General features: G+C 40.2%; 1 protein-coding gene across 1 annotated transcript in view; it reads right to left on the bottom strand.

Moving 5' to 3' along the window:
- Positions 1-17,159, bottom strand: part of FANCL (FA complementation group L) — a 48,022-nt gene extending 30,863 nt beyond the window's left edge. The window contains exons 1-6 of the mRNA XM_070947506.1: positions 16,919-17,159; positions 7,671-7,729; positions 6,680-6,740; positions 3,810-3,866; positions 1,443-1,540; positions 69-165 (exon numbers count right to left, since the gene is read on the bottom strand). Of these exons, the coding sequence (XP_070803607.1) occupies positions 69-165; positions 1,443-1,540; positions 3,810-3,866; positions 6,680-6,740; positions 7,671-7,729; positions 16,919-17,014 (468 nt within the window). The 5' untranslated portion in view covers positions 17,015-17,159. The remainder of the gene's footprint in view (positions 1-68; positions 166-1,442; positions 1,541-3,809; positions 3,867-6,679; positions 6,741-7,670; positions 7,730-16,918) is intronic.
- Between the last annotated feature and the right edge of the window lie 2,261 nt (positions 17,160-19,420).

Here is a 19,420-nt window from a genome sequence, read left to right as displayed (position 1 = left end):
GCATAAAATCTTGTGTGTGGCAGTTTCATCAAGTTATGATTTCCCCCCAACATTTTAAAAACTCTTACTTTTGAATTGAATTTCAAAGTGATTTGATGATCCCGACCAGAAGAGTCTTCAGCTTTTAACCTGATAGTACTAAAAGCAGGATCAATAAACAGAACCCTACAAGAAAGAAAACAAATTCTGAAGTAACTTAGTAATCAATTTGTATTAATTTTTCTAAATATATTAATTGGAAATCATCTATATGAGTCCTTTTTGCTTTCATAAATTTACTGCTGTTAATATGTAAGTAAACTTTGATTCAGTCATATACTTTTTGAGTTATTTATACGATGTGTCAGAACGCATGCTGTGGAAATGAACACCATATCACAGTTTTCTATCACTGGAACCTTTGGCATATAAAGTATGATTCTGTCAGCCTTTATTTCTACATATTACACTTCCTGGCAACATTTTCATCTTTTTTTACAGTTACTTTTTATATACTGATCCAGGACCCGCACTTGCAGGAAAATACTACGAAGTGGATATAGGTATATAAACACACACATACACATACTACTGGTTTATACTCTTAAGCATATTTCTCACAACACTGTTTTGCCTGGAGCTATAAAACTAGCTTTAACATAAAACATTCTTTCAAACAAGTGAAATAGTCCAGAGACAGAATTATTTTTTAAAATTCATTCTAGAGGTAGATATTCAAAATGGTAATAGCTAAAATTAGGAGAGAAAATGGTGGATAAAAGTTTTAATTGTAACCCATCAGGGTTATTTCTCTCACCTGCTTGTCCACATAATAATATTTCTTTTTCCTTGTTCATTTTGGCCTGCACTAATCACATTAGTCCAGGCAGTTGCTACTGAAAGTTATTAAGGTGAGATAGGTAGAAATATAAAGGCTGATTGATCATATCATGGCATATTGTACCTGCTTTTCCAAAACAGAATGATTGCTGGTAGCAATATACTGTACACTATCTTTGTATTTACCCTATCAGGTAGGGTATCAGAATATAAATGAAGTGACCCTCTAACAATATTCTTCCTTAAAAAACATTCTGACTTTCTGACAGAAATCAGGCTGAATTAGAAAGGAGTCAGACTCAGTTCTTATAAGCCAAAAGTTAAGCTAGATACCAGTTCCCCTAAGGACAGAGCAAGAAGTCCAAAATACTAATATCCTAAAGTAAAGTGGGAGTTTTGCTCTAAGTAATCAAAGAAGAGCTATTATAAGTATAAATGACATTAGCTTTTATATAGTATTAAGATTTTAAACTTTATTAAATATTGATTAACTATAACTATTTAAAAAGCAAAAATGTAAGTACTGAAATAATTAGAGCAAAATCCAATATACTGTATATAAATATTTTAAAAGCTGGCAGGTAAACTTTTTGGTATTTGCAAAAGATAATAAACATGAATACTTATTCCATCCCAAATTTTCTATATCTCCGATGAGGCCAGAATAATATTGTGGAGGTGGTTGAGCACACAATTCTTCTGTGTTTTTCAAAGCAAGTTCCTGTTTTTATTTTTTTAAAAAAAGTTTATTTAGTTCATTTTTTGTGACTTGGTGTCTGTCTGTCTGTCTGTCTGTCTGTCTGTCTGTCTATCTATCTAATCATCTACCAAATCTATCTATGAATCTTAAAATTAAAACCAGAAATATTTCTCCTTATATTCCTGTTCAGTATGACATACACTAAAACTATTCACATTACTCAGAAATAAACTTGAAAATAATCAAAGTGATTAGGTGCAAGTAATTGTTCAAAAGTTCATAAATATACAACTACCTGAAAGTAAACCCAACTCAGTTGGGCTCATTTCTCATAGATATCAACTGGCTGCAATTCTAGTCATGACAATTTTAGACGGATAGCAGGAAAGTCTCTTGGCTAAAACAGAAAATCCTTAATCCATTAAACTGCTTTTAAACACTTGGCTAGCAACCCCTTCACATTTTAAACAGGTATTATTCCATGCATATATGCATATATATGAAGTATGTATCAGATTTTAAAAAATGGTAATAGTCAAACACTCTGGCTAAAAGCACACTTTAAAAAGAAAGGGATCCATTAAATGAATGGCTGTCTTAATGGGAAGATACATATAGAAAATTCTCAACATCAGCACAATCCCTCTAGGAATATAGTGCAGCTTTTTAATTGTACTTAGTTAAAAAAAATGAAGCTGAGAAGGAATTTTTGGTGACCATATTTGAGAATAAAAAATAACCTAAATAACCTAAATAAATTAAAAGTAATCTGATAACAATCTCATAAATGTATTATTATGATGTTATCATAACATTGGATTCTTTTCCTCTTATTATTCTTTTCCTCTATCACCACCCATGTGCTCAAGATGACTAAACACAGAGAAGACTACAAAATCCAATTTCAATTCAGTTTCTAAAAGTTCAATTTTTAAAGGATTATCTGCGATAAATACAGTATTTTCTCTAGATAATGTACTCATGCAAACCACAAACTATGCAGCATTGCAATGCTGAATTTACACTTATTTTTTTACATTCAATAGCCTTGTGCGAGACAAAACTGGCTTTTTTGCTTTAATCTTTTTTATAAAATCAAGGTATAAAGATGTGGATTTCATAGCACAGGGAGGGAAGGGCATATCCTTAGAAAACAATTAACATACAAAATAATAATTAAAAGATAGGCTTTTTCATGGGAGTTAAGGGACTAGTTAACATGAGCCTTACTTGTGCTCTTTATAGTCTTCTTTTAAGGGCTATATGAGTGCTACAATAAGGGAGCAATAAATCTTTAAAAGAATTAATAATTTTGAAAAGTCATAAAATAATGGAAGGTACGGAAAAGTCTATGATAAAAATGTCAAAAGAACTATCTAAAAGGTACACTTATACCACATTATATGCTGTATTTGCTACAAAGGATATTTTCTTGAATGGCATTCTCTGAGCAGCAAAATATTGTTATGCTTTAAAGAGAAAAGTCAAATCCTCTGTAGTAATAATTGCACTCTAAACATTTTAAGCAAAGTACTATTTACAGACTCAGAAAAGGGAATTAAAAGGGGAAAGCACACTGAAGCAGTGAAGTTTGCTACAAATGAAATATTCATATTTTATTTATGACATGAATGAAAATAGTTCTTGTGGAACCTGTCACCAGACTTAATTTTACTAAAGTTATTATTTCTACTTACCACTATAAAATCGGAATTTGTTATTATTATTTATTTATTAAACTTATAGGTCACCTATCTTACCTCAAGATAACAACGAAAGATATACCCCTATATCAGAATCATGCACTGTACATGGTAGTGCTCAAGAATGTACTGTAAATATATACATAAGCTATTAAATGTACTATAAATGTATGCATAAGCTACTAGATTCATAAAGCTAATTCTTAATAAGCACACGAGGAAGAAAAATGGACATTAAATACAGGTACTCCTTGTTCTGTCTTATCAATATTGATCCTACCCATGAAAAACTGAAGACTATTTATTATTAACAACAAAATAACTATCTAGTTTGCATATTGACTATTTATCATCACAAAAATGATTTTATAACAGCTAGTTTTTCAGGAGTAGATTTATAACTATTGACTTGAAAAGTGAAATTTACAAGCAATAGCATTATCCTGTACAGATAACTATTTCTTACAAGGATTTTACTTTAAAACGTAGGTATTAAAATTATTAATGAAATGGATACCTTGTTCATTATAGCATTAATGATAATCAACAAATTGGTATCAGTAGTCCTCTGCAAAATTGTAACTCACCAAAATAGTCTTCAACTCTACCATGAAACTGACTAGATCTGATGAATGTTCCAATCTCTGAAAAACAATTTTTTGTTAATGACTTCATCAATTTCTTTTTATATTATGCTAGATATGGACTATTTTTTTCAACATTTAGCTGGCAAGTGAGGTTGAAGACTCAAATGAAATTAGCACTGGTGTATAGTTCAGAAGGCAGATAGTTAAAGTGTCTACCTCTTTCTGGACATTGCCAGTTAAATAGATTTCCACCATTACCCCAAAAATCCCACTATGTTGTTATACACTCCCGATTAGGAAAAGTGGAGGTTGAAAGCATTCATGAAAAAAAAAAAAACCTGACAGGGAACTAAGAGATTAAATGCACATCAAAGTAATTCACTAGAACAGGGGTCTCCAAAACCCAGTCTGTGGAGCAATACCAGTCCACGGCCAGTTCGGAACCAGGCCACAGAGCTGGAGGTGAGCTGAAGGCATGTCCTCCACCTCCAGATATGCGGTGAGTCTGCAGGGATTGGGGCTGGGTCAGGACAACAGCAGGGCAGAAGCTGTCTTGCCCAGTGCAAAGGTTTCCTGCCAGCTGCACTTGTAAATGGCTTGCCAGTCCTGGGCTCCATGTCCTTCTTCCTCCTGCTTTTGTTACCTCTTCCTCCTCCTCCTCCTGTTCCTCTTCCTCCTCCTTCCTCTTCCTCCTTCTCTTCTTCCTCACTTTCCTCCTCTCCCCCTCCCGGCATCCCAACCAGGCTCACGCTCCCTTCATGCAACTCTCCAGATTTGCAAGCCAAATGTGTGTCACCCAGCTTGCAACCAAGGGCTTCCCCAAAGCCTCATTGGTGACCCCCAAGGTGTGTGTAGGGGAGTGTTTTTTCCTCAGGGTGCAAATAGGAGCGGGGAGAAGCTACTTCTCCCCTTAAGTGCTGCATCTCCAAGGGAATCACTCTCTAGTTTGAACCTTTTCTAAGGCCACTGAGCTCCGTTATGCTTCAACTCGCGTTTCTCGCTTTTGTTTTGATACTCAAGGATGCCTCATGTTTTGACCACAGCTTGCCTGCTTCTCGCAGTCTGGTTTGGTGTATGTGCTTGTCTCTGTATTGTGTGTGTGTATGTGTTTAAAAGGCTTTCACTGCTTGGAAACCAAGTCTTTGCAAGCTGAGACGGCTGTGCGTTTCAGGTTTCTTTGCAAAGCGGCACTGCTCTGCAGAGTTGGTTCTCATTCTCTCTCTCTCTGTCCCTCCCCCCTCCCCCACTCTTTTCTCAGCACTTCCTTAACATGCTGGGTCTTTGGTTTTTCTGGAAGGCTGAGTTAGGATTCTTTCTTTTCCCCCAATTCCTTCCCACTTTCTTAGAAACAGAAAGTCACTGGTGTAATCTGGAAAGGAAACACTATGCTGAGCCATTGCAAAGTGCAAGCAGTGGTCATTCACACTTCTTTCTGCTTCCCTGGGTCTTTGATTGAGAGTTTCCTCTGGAGTAGAAGCAGAAACCCTTTTCCCATTAAAGCTTTCCCATGTTTTTATTCTGATTTCCCCCAAAGCAAAAGAAAGCCTTTTCTAGTGAAGGCTTCCCTGTGTTTTTATTCTGATTTTCCTCTGGAACAAAATCATCTGGTGGCAGGCCTTAAGTCAGAATCCCATACTTATTTTAGTCTGTGCATGGCCCATTTATTATTTTATTTACCACTTCTGTCCATGCCTCTTTCCCGCACTACACACTTGTCTCAGTCAGAGTTTTGGTAATTGCAACATCCTATCTTTCTGAAGCAGCATTTTCTGCAGTGACCGCAACTAAAACAAGATTACAGAATAGACTGAACATAAGCAACACACTATCTCCCATCACTCCCAGGTGACAGTTTAGGTCCCATCTCAGGGCTTCCCACTGATTCTGCATTATGGTGACCTGTATAATTATTTCATTATATATCACAATGTAATAATAATATAAAGTGCACTGTTTATTTATTTATATAATTTACAATAAATGTAATGCACTTGAATCATCCTAATACCATCCCCCTCCCCCCGGGTCCATGGAAAACCTGTCTCCCATGAAACTGGTCTCTGATGCCAAAAAGGGTGGGGACCACTGCACTAGAGTACAAAGCTATTTCCTGACAATAATTTTCTTAATATAGACAATGAAGGCTACACAGGTAGATCTAGAGATACAACAGTCAATTACCGAATGTACAAAGTTATGACAGACATCCCAAAAGCACATACGATCCTGTTTCAAAGTTACAATGTTTGCAGGGCCTGTGATCATTTGCCCTTATGATTGACTACAGGAATGCTGCATTGCCCCCACCTTCTGCCCTGATATGACCCCTGTAGTACCTGGGCCTGTTCCCCATGTCTCCTGGAAGCAATCGTCATTTTCAGTGTTCTGACAATTCCTTGCAGAAAATGGCAGTGGCTTTCTGCCCTGATCAGCTGCCCATTAGGAGATTGAAAACCTCTTCCTAGGTTTTCTTGCTAGGCTTTGGAAAACCAGATCCTACATGCTGAGGCAGCAGCTTCAGGATGAGCTTCCCAAAACCCTATCCTTGCTTTAAACTCTTCTTTCAAGCATTTTTGACGTTTTTTTTTCTTATTCGATAGATCTTATTGCTCATTGTATTTCCTATACATTCTTCTTTGCCTTAACAGTTATAGACATATGACTCCAGAACTGACCTTCCTGCTTCAGAGAAGTATTCACTGTTGGGTTCTCTTTGTCCCTTAGAATTAAGGTAATAATTTGTTGTGATTTTGATAAAACCCATAATCCATGTACTATGAAACATGTCAATAAAAATCAATATAGCAGTCATGATTTTCAAATAAATGTAGATTCTATCATTTTTTTTAAAAAAAAGTTTGAACAGATACCTGCTTTAAAATCAGATGATATCCATGAAGCAACTTTTTCAGATGCCAGCTACATTGAATCCTATAGAAATAAAATGTTTTCATGTTCAATTCAACCTAACATCAACCAAACATTCAAATTTATATATATATTCTGAAATATCAATGAACAAATGGTGATAACAATGTCAGAATTTAGAAGACATTCTACCTTTGAAACATCTTCAGACATTTCTTCATGTCCTATTTTCCCCAATTGCTCCCATTTCCTTTCCTTAAATAAGGATGCTGAGTTTTGTTATATCTTAATCAAATTGTGCATATTTATAAAACTTTAAATTTAAAAAGCCCTAGAAAGCCAAACTTGGGCTGATCCTTAAACTTCTTGCACACAGTGTAAAGTATGACTCAACTTTGAGAACTGAGACATACAAGTTATCTTATGAGTCAATCTGGCAAGAGTAATGATGCAGTAACGTGGGGCTTGACTTGATAGGAATATCCATACATTAATGCAGAATTTACCAAGCTAGATCTGAGAGAGATTATCTGAAAAATGAGTGCATCTTGATGTAATAGATACATCATACAAATAGCATGTGCTATGAAACAGAACACTGTAGTGTATATCTTACTGTCAAGTTGGGAAAGGAAGATGTTGCTTTCTTGGGAGCAATGAAAATATTTTAGTTTTCTAACAGTCAGTCATTACCTGAATATAACTTCAATTTGATTGATTCTAAGACCAAATACATCTTTCTAGTTATATTTCTGTAGTTCTAGCCCCCAGAATTAGAAAATATTTCCTCATTTCCATAAATTGCATTAAGTGTTCTCAAATGATGACTTGACTAATTAACTAGTATCAAGATCAACTAATAACAATTCAGTCACTAAAATTGCTGACATATTGAAAATATCTTCAAGTCAAATTAATGATCATTCCTTTTCTTGTAGGAAAATGAAATGATTTTGAAATGAAAACAGTATGTAAAGCAATTATGCTCCTTACCTAGCATTTTTCAACTGACCATCCATTGGTAACAATATCCTTATGTGAAAGTCTCTCCCCTGAAAATACAAAACCACATTAGGCATAATATTTTCAGATATATGTATTTAGCAAAACCTACATGTTTGAGCATATCAGGGATTTTAAAAGATATGTTCTAATATTAATTTTTTACACTTTTTAATTTAATTTGCATTTAAATTCATATATTTAAAACCTACACAGTATATACAATAATAAAACTAACACTGTGACACTAAATTGTCAATATAAAACAATAAAGATTATTTACTCAATAACAAGAGACAAGTATAGCAATAAATGGACCAATAATCAGACTTTGTATAGGTTTTCTACTTACGATTTGATAAAGGAAAGACATGAGAGAAGAAAAAAGAAACTAGGAGCAAAACCAAGATTTTTAAAATAGTCAATACTCGTGAATATAACCCAGGGGTGAAATGCTACCAGTTCGGGCAAACCAGTAGCGGAGATTGGGGCTGGTTCACCGAACCAATAGCAACTGCTGGCTGGCCACGCCCCTGAACCAGTCAGCGGCCCAGAGCCCTGCCATGCTTGCCTACCTTCCACGCTGCCTTCCAGCTTGCGAAGGCAGGCAAGCAGAAGGCCATGTGGAAAGCAGGCAAGCATTCACGGCGGAGAAGGAAGAAAGCGAATGGCGGCAGCGCAGCACATGCACATGTGCATGTGCAGCAGCCCTGGAATGTCCGCAGCTAGCCTGCCCTCCCGGAGCACCGCCGTGGCACCGCCGTTTGCTTTCATCAGCCGCAGCAGGCAACTGTGTGCGGGCCATGGCGCTACCATTCGCTTTCTTCTTTCTCCTGCCATGAAATGAAAGTGAACGGTGGTGGGGTTGCTTCGGGAGGGTTAGGGAGGGCAGGCAGATGTGTGCACACTGTGCAGCCAGGCGGGGAGGGAGAGCAGCGGCAGAGGCGGCCCCTTCGAAGCACAGCGCACGGAGGTGAAGGTGGGGAAAGCGGCAGCGGTGTGCCTGTTGCTGCGGAGACACTGTGATTGCTCAGCTAGGGCAATCTCAGTGGGGGCTGCATTGGCCTCTCCGCCCGCACCATGTCCCATGCCACTATAAGTGCGGCGAACTGGTCTTTGACAAGATGAAAGGCTACCCGCACTGGCCTGGCAAGCACCACCAAACAGGCTGAAGGGAAAGCGCTGCAATCTCTGCGGTGGTGTGGCCGGGCCTCTCCCTCTCCCCACGTGTTTATGAAGGGGAGCGTGGGTCTGGTAAGTTTCGCTACAAGAAGCCTGCAGCTGCTGCATCTTTCAGCACAAGAAGCATCTCCAGGCGCACCAAAAAAAAAAAAAAAGAGACTACGGCTGCAGGCATCTTGTGACAGGGTAAAATAGGGTTTTAGAATAGAAAATAGAAATTAAAATTTTTTTCCTACCGGGTTCTGTTGGCGTGGCTTGGTGGGGGTATCATGTGACCGAGTGGGCATGGCTGTGAATGATGTTAAGTTGTCACACCCACTCAGTCACAGGAATCCCCCACCAAGCCACACCCACAGAACTGCTAGAGAAATTTTTTTTAGATTTCAGCACTGATATAACCCACACAAAGAAAAGCTCTTTTGGGAATCTTCCATAATTTTTAATAGTGGGAATGGGATCCTGAGAGAGAATAAGAAACAGTGATCTATTCCAGACCTGGGCAATTTACAGCCCATGGGCTACATCCAGGCCTTTGACTGTCCTTGTCTGGCCCACAGTGGCAGTGGGGGAGGCAAGGGGCAGCGGCAGGACAGTGGCCGTCCATGATCACAGCTTCTCATTAAAACTACAGGTAGTCTTCGACTTACAACCATTCTTTTAGTGATCATTTGAAGTTAGGACCCTGAAAAAAGTGACTTATAATCAGCTTTCACACTTACAACTGTTGCAGCATTCTATAGTCACATGATCAAAATTTGGGTGCTTGGCAACTAGCATGTATTTATGACAGTTGCACTTTTCCAGGGTCATGTGATTTGTACCTTTCCAGCTGGCTTCTGGCAAGCAGAGTCAATGGAAAAAAGCCAGATTTGCTTTATAGCTGCATGATTCACTTAACAACTGTGATGATTTGCTTAACATTTCCATTGCACAGCAAGGCACAACTTATTTAACAATTGCCTTGCTTTGCAATGGAAATTTTGGGATCAGTTGTGCTCATAAGTCAAGGACTACCTGTAATCATCTCATTTAAGAATATATCTTTTTAATTCCAGTGGTCTATTTGTTTATCATAAATAGGTTTCAGATTCTGAAGAAAAGGCACAAAATGCTTAAATGTGATTAGTTGGAGATTAAACTTTATTCTATTCCTTCTCATTTTCCTATAAGTTTGTTTCATATGGCTAATACCGTGTTTTCCCGAAAATAAGACCTCCCTGGATAATAAGCCCAATTGGGCTTTTGAGCACATGGGCTTAAAATAACCTCCCCAAAAATAAGACTTATTTTATTTTATTTTATTTTAATTTAATTTAATTTATTATTTTATTTTATTATTTTATTTATTTTATTTTATTTTATTTTTTTATTTTATTTCATTATTATATTATATTATATTATTATATTTTTTTTATTATATTATATTATATTATATTAATTATATTATATTATATTATATTATTATATTATATTATATTATTTATTTATTTATTTATTTATTTATTTATTTGATTTGTATACCGCCCTACTCCCGAAGGACTCAGGGCGGTGAACAGCCAAGCAATAAGATACATAAATACAAAAATTTAAAAAACCAGTTAAAATCGAATTAAATCATTTTTTGGCCCAGACAAATTAAAACACCCCAATAATTTAAGAACAGATTTAAAATTTATATATTAAAAGAGGGAGGAGATTAGGCCAAGCCTGCTTGATGGAATAAAAGAGTCTTCACAGCGCGGCGGAAGGTGCGCAGATCCGGGATCCTCCGTATCTCTGGGGGGAGCTCATTCCAGACGGTAGGTGCCCCCACAGAGAAGGCTCTCCCCCTAGGGGTCGCCAGCCGACATTGTTTGGCTGACGGCACCCGGAGGAGTCCCTCTCTATGAGAGCGTACTGGCCGGTGGGAGGCTATTGGTGGTAGTAGGCGGTCCCGTAAATAACCAGGTCCTAAGCCATGGAGCGCTTTAAAGGTGGTAACCAAAACCTTGAAGCGCACCCGGAAGACCACCGGGAGCCAGTGCAGCTCGCGCAGGAGAGGTGTCACATGGGAGCGCCATGACGCTCCCATTACCACCCGCGCGGCCGCACTCTGCGCCAGTTGGAGCCTCCGGGTGCTCCTCAAGGGGAGCCCCATGTAGAGAGCATTACAATAGTCCAGGCGGGAGGTGACGAGGGCATGAGTGACTGTGCGTAACGAGTCCCGATCCAGAAAGGGACGCAACTGGCGAATCAGGCGAACCTGATAGAAAATCCTCCCGGTCACGGCCGTCAAGTGCTCTTCTAAAGACAGCCGTGAATCCAGGAGGACGCCCAAGTTGCGAGCCCTCTCCGTGGGGGCCAGTGATTCGCCCCCAATAGTCAGAGATGGCGTCAACTGACTATATCGGGACGTCGGAAACCACAGCCACTCGGTCTTGGATGGGTTGAGCCTGAGCCTGTTCCTCCCCATCCAGATCCGTACGGCCTCCAGGCACCGGGACATCACTTCAAGGGCATCGTTGGGGTGATCCGGGGTGGAGATGTACAGCTGGGTATCGTCAGCGTACTGATGGTATTCCACCCCGAAACCACGGATGATCTCGCCCAGCGGCTTCACATAAATGTTGAACAGGAGAGGCGAGAGGACCGACCCTTGCGGCACCCCACATATGAGGGGCCTCGGGGTCGACCTCTGTCCCCCTGTCAACACAGACTGCAACCGGTCAGAGAGAAAGGAGGAGAACCACCGCAACACATTATATAATTATATTATATTATATTATATTATATTATATTATATTATATTATATTATATTATATTATATTATATTATAATATTATATTATAATATTATATTATATTATATTATATTATATTATATTATATTATATTATATTATATTATATTATATTATATTATATTATATTATATTATATTATATTATATTATATTATTTATTTATTTTATTTTATTTTATTTTATTTTACTTTATTTTATTTTTATACCGCCCTTCTCCAACAGGACTCAGGGCAGTGAACAGCCAAGATAAAAACATAGCATACAAAATTTAAAACAATTTAAAAAGATATTAAATAGTTTCGGCCCACAATATAAAAATGCCCCAATAAAATCAATTTACAAATTAAAACCAAAAGATGGGATCAAACCAGCCCGGCTAGATGAAATAAGTGAGTTTTAAGGGCCCAACGAAAAGTACGGAGATCTGGGATCGTTCGTATCTCTGGGGATAGGTCGTTCCAAAGGGCGGGTGCCGCCACAGAGAAGGCTCTCCCCCTGGGGGTCACCAGCTGACATTGTCTGGCCGACGGCACCCTGAGGAGGCCTTCTCTGTGCGAGCGTACTGGCCGGTGGGAGGCTATTGGCGGCAGAAGGTGGTCTCGTAGATACTCAGGCCCTAAGCCATGGAGCACTTTAAAGGTAGTCACCAACACCTTGAAGCGGACCCGGAAGACCACCGGGAGCCAGTGCAGCTTGCGCAGGAGGGGTGTCACATGGGAGCACCCCGTCGCTCCCATAATCCCCCGCACAGCCGCATTCTGGACCAGTTGGAGCCTCCGGGTGCACCCCAAGGGAGCCCCATGTAGAGAGCATTGCAGTAGTCCAGGCGGGAAGTGACGAGTGCTTGAGTGACATGCATAAGGAATCCTGATCCAGAAAGGGAGGCAACTGGCGTATCAGGCGAACCTGATAAAAAGCCCCCCTGGCCATGGCCGTCATATGCTCTCCTAAAGACAGCCGTGAGTCCAGGAGGACGCCCAAGTTGCGCGCCCTCTCCATGGGGGCCAATGACTCGCCCCCAATAACCAGCGATGGCACCAGCTGGCTATATCGGGACACCGGAAGCCACAACCACTCGGTCTTGGAAGGGTTGAGTCGGAGCCTGTTTCTCCCCATCCAGGCCCACACAGCCTCCAGGCACCGGGACATCACTTCAAGGGCATCATTGGGGTGGCCTGGGGTGGAGATGTACAGCGTACTGATGGAACTCCACCCCGAAGCCACGGATGATCTCACCCAACGGCTTCACATAAATGTTGAACAGGAGGGGCAAGAGGACCGACCCCTGCAGCACCCCACAAACAAGGCGCCTCGGGGTCAACTGCTGCCCCCCTGCCAACACAGATTGCGACCGGTCAGAGAGATAGGAAGAGAACCACCGCAAAACGGTGCCCCCCACCCCCAACCCCTCTAACTGGCGCAACATGATACCATGGTCGATGGTATCAAAAGCCGCTGAGAGATCTAACAGGACGAGGATAGAGGAGCAACCCCTATCCCGAGCCCTCCAGAGATCATCCACCAACGCGACCAATGCCGTTTCCGTGCTATGCCCAGGCCTGAAGCAGGACTGGAGCAGATCTAGATAGACAGCTGCATCCAGGTACTGCGGAAGCTGCCGTGCCACCACACTCTCAACAATCTTCGCAACAAAACGAAGGTTGGAGACTGGACGATAGTTAGCCAAAACAGCCGGATCCAGAGAGGGCTTCTTGAGGAGGGGCCTCACCACCACTTCAAGGCGGCCGACTTAGTGAAGGGGTGGGCGTAGCCAGCACAGGAAGCAGCCCTTCCCTTCCCCAGTCAGCTAATGGCAGCTGGGCCCCTTAATCATGACCTGCGGATCACTGGGCTGATCGGGAGCTGCCTCTGGTTCTATCTCTCTGGGCCCCTGGAGGTGTTTCTTGCATACTCTTGCCAGCCCTAGCCCTGCCGCAGCACCAGGCAACCTCGCAGCTGAGGGCCCTTTGTTGAGTCCTGATCCAGGGCTCACCATATCTGGGGGTGGGGGGGCATGGAGCTCCAACCATCGAAGCTGTCGAGTCCAACAACATGTGAGGCGGTGGCAGCAGGACACATCAGGAGAGCACCAGCCAGCTGCTCATCAGCAGGCCGCTCTCCTGGCCATGAGTGGCACCAGCATGCAATGAGGTGTGCGGCCGGCACAAAGAACAGGGAGGCTACGGCGGCAACGGGACTTCCAGCGGCAGCTCAACACAGCAGCAACCATGAGGTGACCACGCTCACCGCCTCCTGCACCTCCAAAATAATAAGACACCCCCTCCAAAAAAATAAGGCCAAGCTCTTATTTCGGGGGTTCAAAAAATATAAGACAGGGTCTTATTTTTGGAGAAACATGGTATATAATTATTATAATTTTGTCTTGTTTTCCTAGTTATGTTATACATTTGTAAAGCTAGTAATTCCCACAAACATCCAGATGCCTCTTGTATATGGCTAGCCGAATTTTCACTGTATCATTTATATAGAGATTGAATATGAAAGAAAAGACTAGTTCATATCTCAGAAAATATTGTCGACAAATTAGAATGACATTATGTGTTCAATAACACTTGAATCTACTATTTAAAATGTCATGTGCTAATATTACAGGTTATGGAATTTGAAAACAAATACAGAAAATGTATAAAATCCGGCTATTTCAATTTTGTGTACTCTCATAAAATCACTAAAACTAAAATGTTAGTTTCCCAGTATAGTTCATAAAGCTCTAATTTGAAAAACTATTAATGCCAAGGTTGGTGATTAAACATTAATTTTTTTCAACATTTCTACAAAACACTAGAATTTCAAAGAACTTGTCATAATGTAATCGGAAGTACAGAGAAGCATAATTAATGTATCCTATTGCCTTTAGTTTCATAGTATATTGTAACTCTCACTTCTATTATATTTAAATAGCCTTTTTTTTAAATAAAAAGCAGATGTAATTGTCAATTGCAAAGGTCAAATAACTATAATTTGGCATATCATTACTTTTTAAAAAACCTACAAGCCCTCCCCCCTTTACTGGAAAAAATAAATGTATTGTAGACATAAATTATAAATGGGCAGTAACTTTAAAAATATTAAATGAGGAGGGGAGAATATTTCTTTCCTTTTCCCCAATTGTTTTTTTGCAAACAAGGGTATTTTTCCAAGTGTACTTTATTTTGTAAGCTAGAAATAGATGGGTAGTTTAGAAAATAAGTGATGCAAACTCTTGAAAAGTAGAAAGAAAATACAATAAAAGTAATGTATGCTTAAATAATACTCTTTTCTCCTATGATAGGACATTCTCCCAATGATAGGAAGTTATTTTTTCCTTGATACTATTGCTCCCAGCAGTTGTTTCCCTAGGGCTTGTGTTTCTCAACCTCAACCACTTTAACTTCAACTCGCAGAACACTGCTGTAGAATACAAATAGTCCTCGACTTACACGTTTTAGTGATTGTTCGAAATTGTAACAACACTGAAAAGTGATTTATGACCATTTTTCACAATTACAACCATTGCCGCATCCCCATAGTCAGTGATCAAAATTCAGATGCTTGGCAACTGACTCATATTTATGACAGCTGCAATGTCCTGGGGAGTCATGTGATCACCTTTGTGACCTTCTGACAAGGAGAATCAATGGGGAAGCCACATTCATTTAACAATCATGTTACTAAGTTAACAGCTGTAGTGGTTCACTTAACAACTGTGGCAAGCAAAATCGTAAAATGGGGCAAAACTCCCTTAACAAATGTCTCATTTAGCAATAGAAATTTTGGGTTCAATTTTGGTCGGAAGTTGAGAACTACCTGTATATCCCACGATTCTAAACAAATAGGCCTTCTTATCCTGGCAGAAAACAGAGATTGCAGTGTACCTAATGTGGAGGACAGAACTGGAAGTCTAACAACTTAAGGCTGGGAATCCTACTGTAAATGGGTTTTCCAGCACTTCAAAAAGCCCAACACTTTCAGGTTGCTTACTATACAATGTCCTAAAAATGCTTTTTCAGGAGGCAACTGTTTTTTGTTTGAAAACATTTTGCTTCTCATCCAAAAAGCTTCTTCAGCTCTGACAGGATAGTGGGGAATGGAAGGATTTATATCCTTGCAGACAGCTGGTCATTTGCATCTTTTTAGAGCAGGGGTGTCAAACTCATGGTGTCACGTGATGTATCGAGACTTTTTCCCCTTCGCTAAACCGGGTCTGGGCGTGGCCAGTGCGTAACGCATCCGGCCCACAGGCCATAAGTTTGACAGCCCTGTTTTAGAGGGTCTTTGAAGCACTTGGAGTTTATCTGTGTCCTCGGGTGTCCTGAGTAGTGCTCCCAATTCCTGTAGTCTGCAGTTTTTCCCTCTGGAAATACATTCCTACTCCCACCATTCAAAGGGTGTTCATCCCAAATTATATAGCTAAAAGTCTGTAGAGAGTCTCAGTCATCCAAATCATGGTTGTCCCAAAGATGTTTTTTCAGGAGGCAACTGGACTTCCTTGTTTTTTCTTTGAAGACGTTTCACTTCTCATCCAAGAAGCTTCTTCAGCTCCAACAGGATAGTGGGGAATGAAAAGATTTATACTATCCTGTCGGAGCTAAAGAAGCTTCTTGGATGAGAAGTGAAAGGTCTTTGAAGAAAAAACAAGGAAGTCCAGTTGCCTCCTGAAAAAGCACCTTTGGGACAACCATAACCTGGATGACCGAGATTCTCTACAGACTTTTTACTATATTATGTCTTAGAATAAAATTGGTAAGCCGTAAAGCAGTTACTCTCCTCTTCTCTGATACCAGAGGTTTATAGGACTGTCCTTCTACAACAGTGTTTCTCAACCTTGGAAGCTTGAAGATGGGTGGACTTCAACTCCCAGAATCCCCCAGCCAGCACCGCTGGCTGGGGGATTCTGGAAGTTGAAGTCCACCCATCTTCAAGCTACCAAGGTTGAGAAACACTGTTCTACAATATCTCATTTTGTGTGTATGCCATTTGAGATGCTAGAGAGAGCAAAACAGGACATTTATGAGGTATCTCTTCCATAGGAGGAAGGGCACTTTCTGCAGCCGGAAAGAGCCAATGCAAGACTTCCGAAAAACCATAGGATCACAATTCTTAACGAACACAGAAATCATTATCAGAGTGGTTTTCGGGGACCATCCTATACCTTACCCGCTACGCCACATTCTTGGAAAACAAACAGAAAAAAAACACGGATGAACCGGAACTGAGATATTCCAACTGCTACCACCGCCACCACCCATCCTCGCCCGCCCTGAGTGTTTCGGTACCTGGGCGGTGACGAAGCCCTCATAGACACTCTTTTCCCGGTTCTGGGGCAAGAGGAGCGGGCACTCGCGCAGCAATGACCCGAATCCAGCAGCCATTTCTCAGCTGTTCCTTTTCCCTTCGCCTCTCGAATGGCACACCCTGGCCCGCCAAAACAAGCGCATGCGCTTTTTTATCCGCTAGGAAAACACACTATTTTTATCGGGCGAAAATACTGTGTTTTCTGGTTAATCTCGGTTTAGCCAGGGAGAAAACCTTGGAGAAGAACCAGGCAAAAAAGCACGAAAAGTAGAGTAACCGACAGGAGGAAAGCAACCCTGCCCTATGTTTCGAAGCGGCAAGTTGCTGCTTACTCCTGATTGGCTACAGGACGGCCACAGCGCCGCGCGGGAAATAACGGCCGCACCTCCGCGCGAGGGGCGGGGCTTCGTGAGAAGTAAGAAGGCTCGCCAGCGTCTCGCTTTTGGGCGCCTAGTTTATCTTTCGTTCCGCGGGGGTTGTCTCTTTCTGTGGCGGGTTGTCTTCCGACGAAAGTGGATTGCGTTGAAATCAAAATTTGACTTCCGTCCAATAAAACTTTTTTCCTCTGCCATTGGGTGTGTCTCGTCTTCATGAAATACATTTCTTATGAAGGGGCCAGACTGTTGTTATTTATTAGCTCTTTTAAAGACGCCGACAGACTGCCTTTCTGGCAGTGAGAAAATTGCCTCGCTCTTTTCAGACTATAGCACTAATCTTTTAAGTTATTTAAAGCACCTTACATAGAACTGCCTCACGAGAGAAGTTCGAAGGTTACACAACTAGCCCAAAATGTGGGCATCTTTTAAATTTGTGATGACTATATTAATAATTTATAGTACTTGCAACCAAAATATATTACTCATTTCAGTTGTTAAGGTCATCCATGTCATAAGACTTAACTGGGCAGTTAACCCAACCTAAAATACTAGGTATAAGTAGTATGTAACAGAAAATAGGTAATAAACGGCATAAAAATAGTGATCAAGAATAAATATAGAATTAGCAGATCAGGTAGAAGAATGGTCATACATTCTTCATATGCTGAATATATTATATGGCGATTATTAAGATATGCGAACATTCTAGGATTCACCATGTGCGGTTATTTAACAGAATAACAGTCAGGAAAAAAACAATAGAGTTGGAAAGGACCTTGAAGGTCTTCTAGTCTAACCCTGTGCTCAAGCAGGAGACCCTGTACCATTTTGGACAAATGGCTATGCAGTCTCTTCTTAAAAGCCTCCAGTGATGAAGTATCCACAACTTAACACAAACCGTTCCACTACTTAATTGTTCTCAATGTTGGGAAATTTCTTAGTTCTAAGTTGGTTTTTTTCATTGATTAATTTCCATCCATTCTTTCTTCTCTTGCCTCCTGGTGTTTTGGAAAATATGTTGACCCCTTCTTTGGGGCAGCCCTGCAAATATTGTAACACTGCTATCATATCATCTCTAGTCCTTCTTTTCACTAGACTAGATATACCCAATTCCTGCAATCATTCTTCATATGTTTTAGCTTCCAGGCACCTTTGTTGCTCTTCGCACTCTTTCCAGATTCTCAGCATCTTTTTTTTAATGTGACCAAAACTGGATGCAGTATTCCAAGTGTTGTTTTGCCAAGGTATTATAAAGTGGTACTAATACATCCTGTGATCTTCATTGTATCCCTCTGTTATTGCAGCCTAGGATTGCATTGGCTTTTTTGGCTGCTGCCAAATGCTGCTTGCTTATATTTAAAGGTTGTCTATTAGAACTCCAAGATCCCTCTCACAATTACTGCTTATTGAGCCAAGTTTCACCTAATCTGTACCTGTAGATTTGGTTTTTCTTTCTGGTCTGAGAGGGATCTCTCCAATACTGTAACTATAGGGATTTCATTAATAAATTTTTGTTTGTTATTGGTGTTTTCTCCCATGTACACTCTCTTTGGTATCGGTCCTGAAATTTTTAAAGCCAGCAACAATCAATGTTATAAAATACCACATTCTTTTGGTCTTCTAGTCATTTTAACAACACAGTAACAAAGTGTTACTGTGTTGTTTGGTTTGGTTTGATTTATTTATTAGCTAATTGCTATTCAAAGATCACAGTTTCACAAAAATAAAAAATATAAAATTATAAAACCAAACTCAGCCACTCACAACTACAATAACACTGACAGCAATATCCAAATTAGAATATGCAATGATATAAGTCAGTCTTGCTTTCAACTACATCACAGCTTAAGAACAATATAAACTGCATCCCATCCAGCAGAGAATAACAAAGATGATGAAGAGGGTTTCATGCTGAACATTAAGAACCAGTTCCAATTTCCATATCAGCATAAAAAGATGGACTGAACAGCAGCTTGCTCTCTACTACAAATGTTGGTACCTGTTTCTCTAAAATGTACAGCCTTGAAATTTATCTATCTACATATACAAAGCTTGATCTTGGCTTCCCAGAATTATTTCTTCCTGGCAAAAGTCCAATAACAACCA

The sequence above is a fragment of the Pituophis catenifer genome, unplaced genomic scaffold (genome assembly GCF_029215685.1).
Source record: "Pituophis catenifer annectens isolate HBS135680 unplaced genomic scaffold, rPitCat1.0.hap2 SCAF_1, whole genome shotgun sequence".
Taxonomy (NCBI): domain Eukaryota; kingdom Metazoa; phylum Chordata; class Lepidosauria; order Squamata; family Colubridae; genus Pituophis; species Pituophis catenifer.
This window is presented reverse-complemented; position numbering and strand designations above follow the sequence as displayed.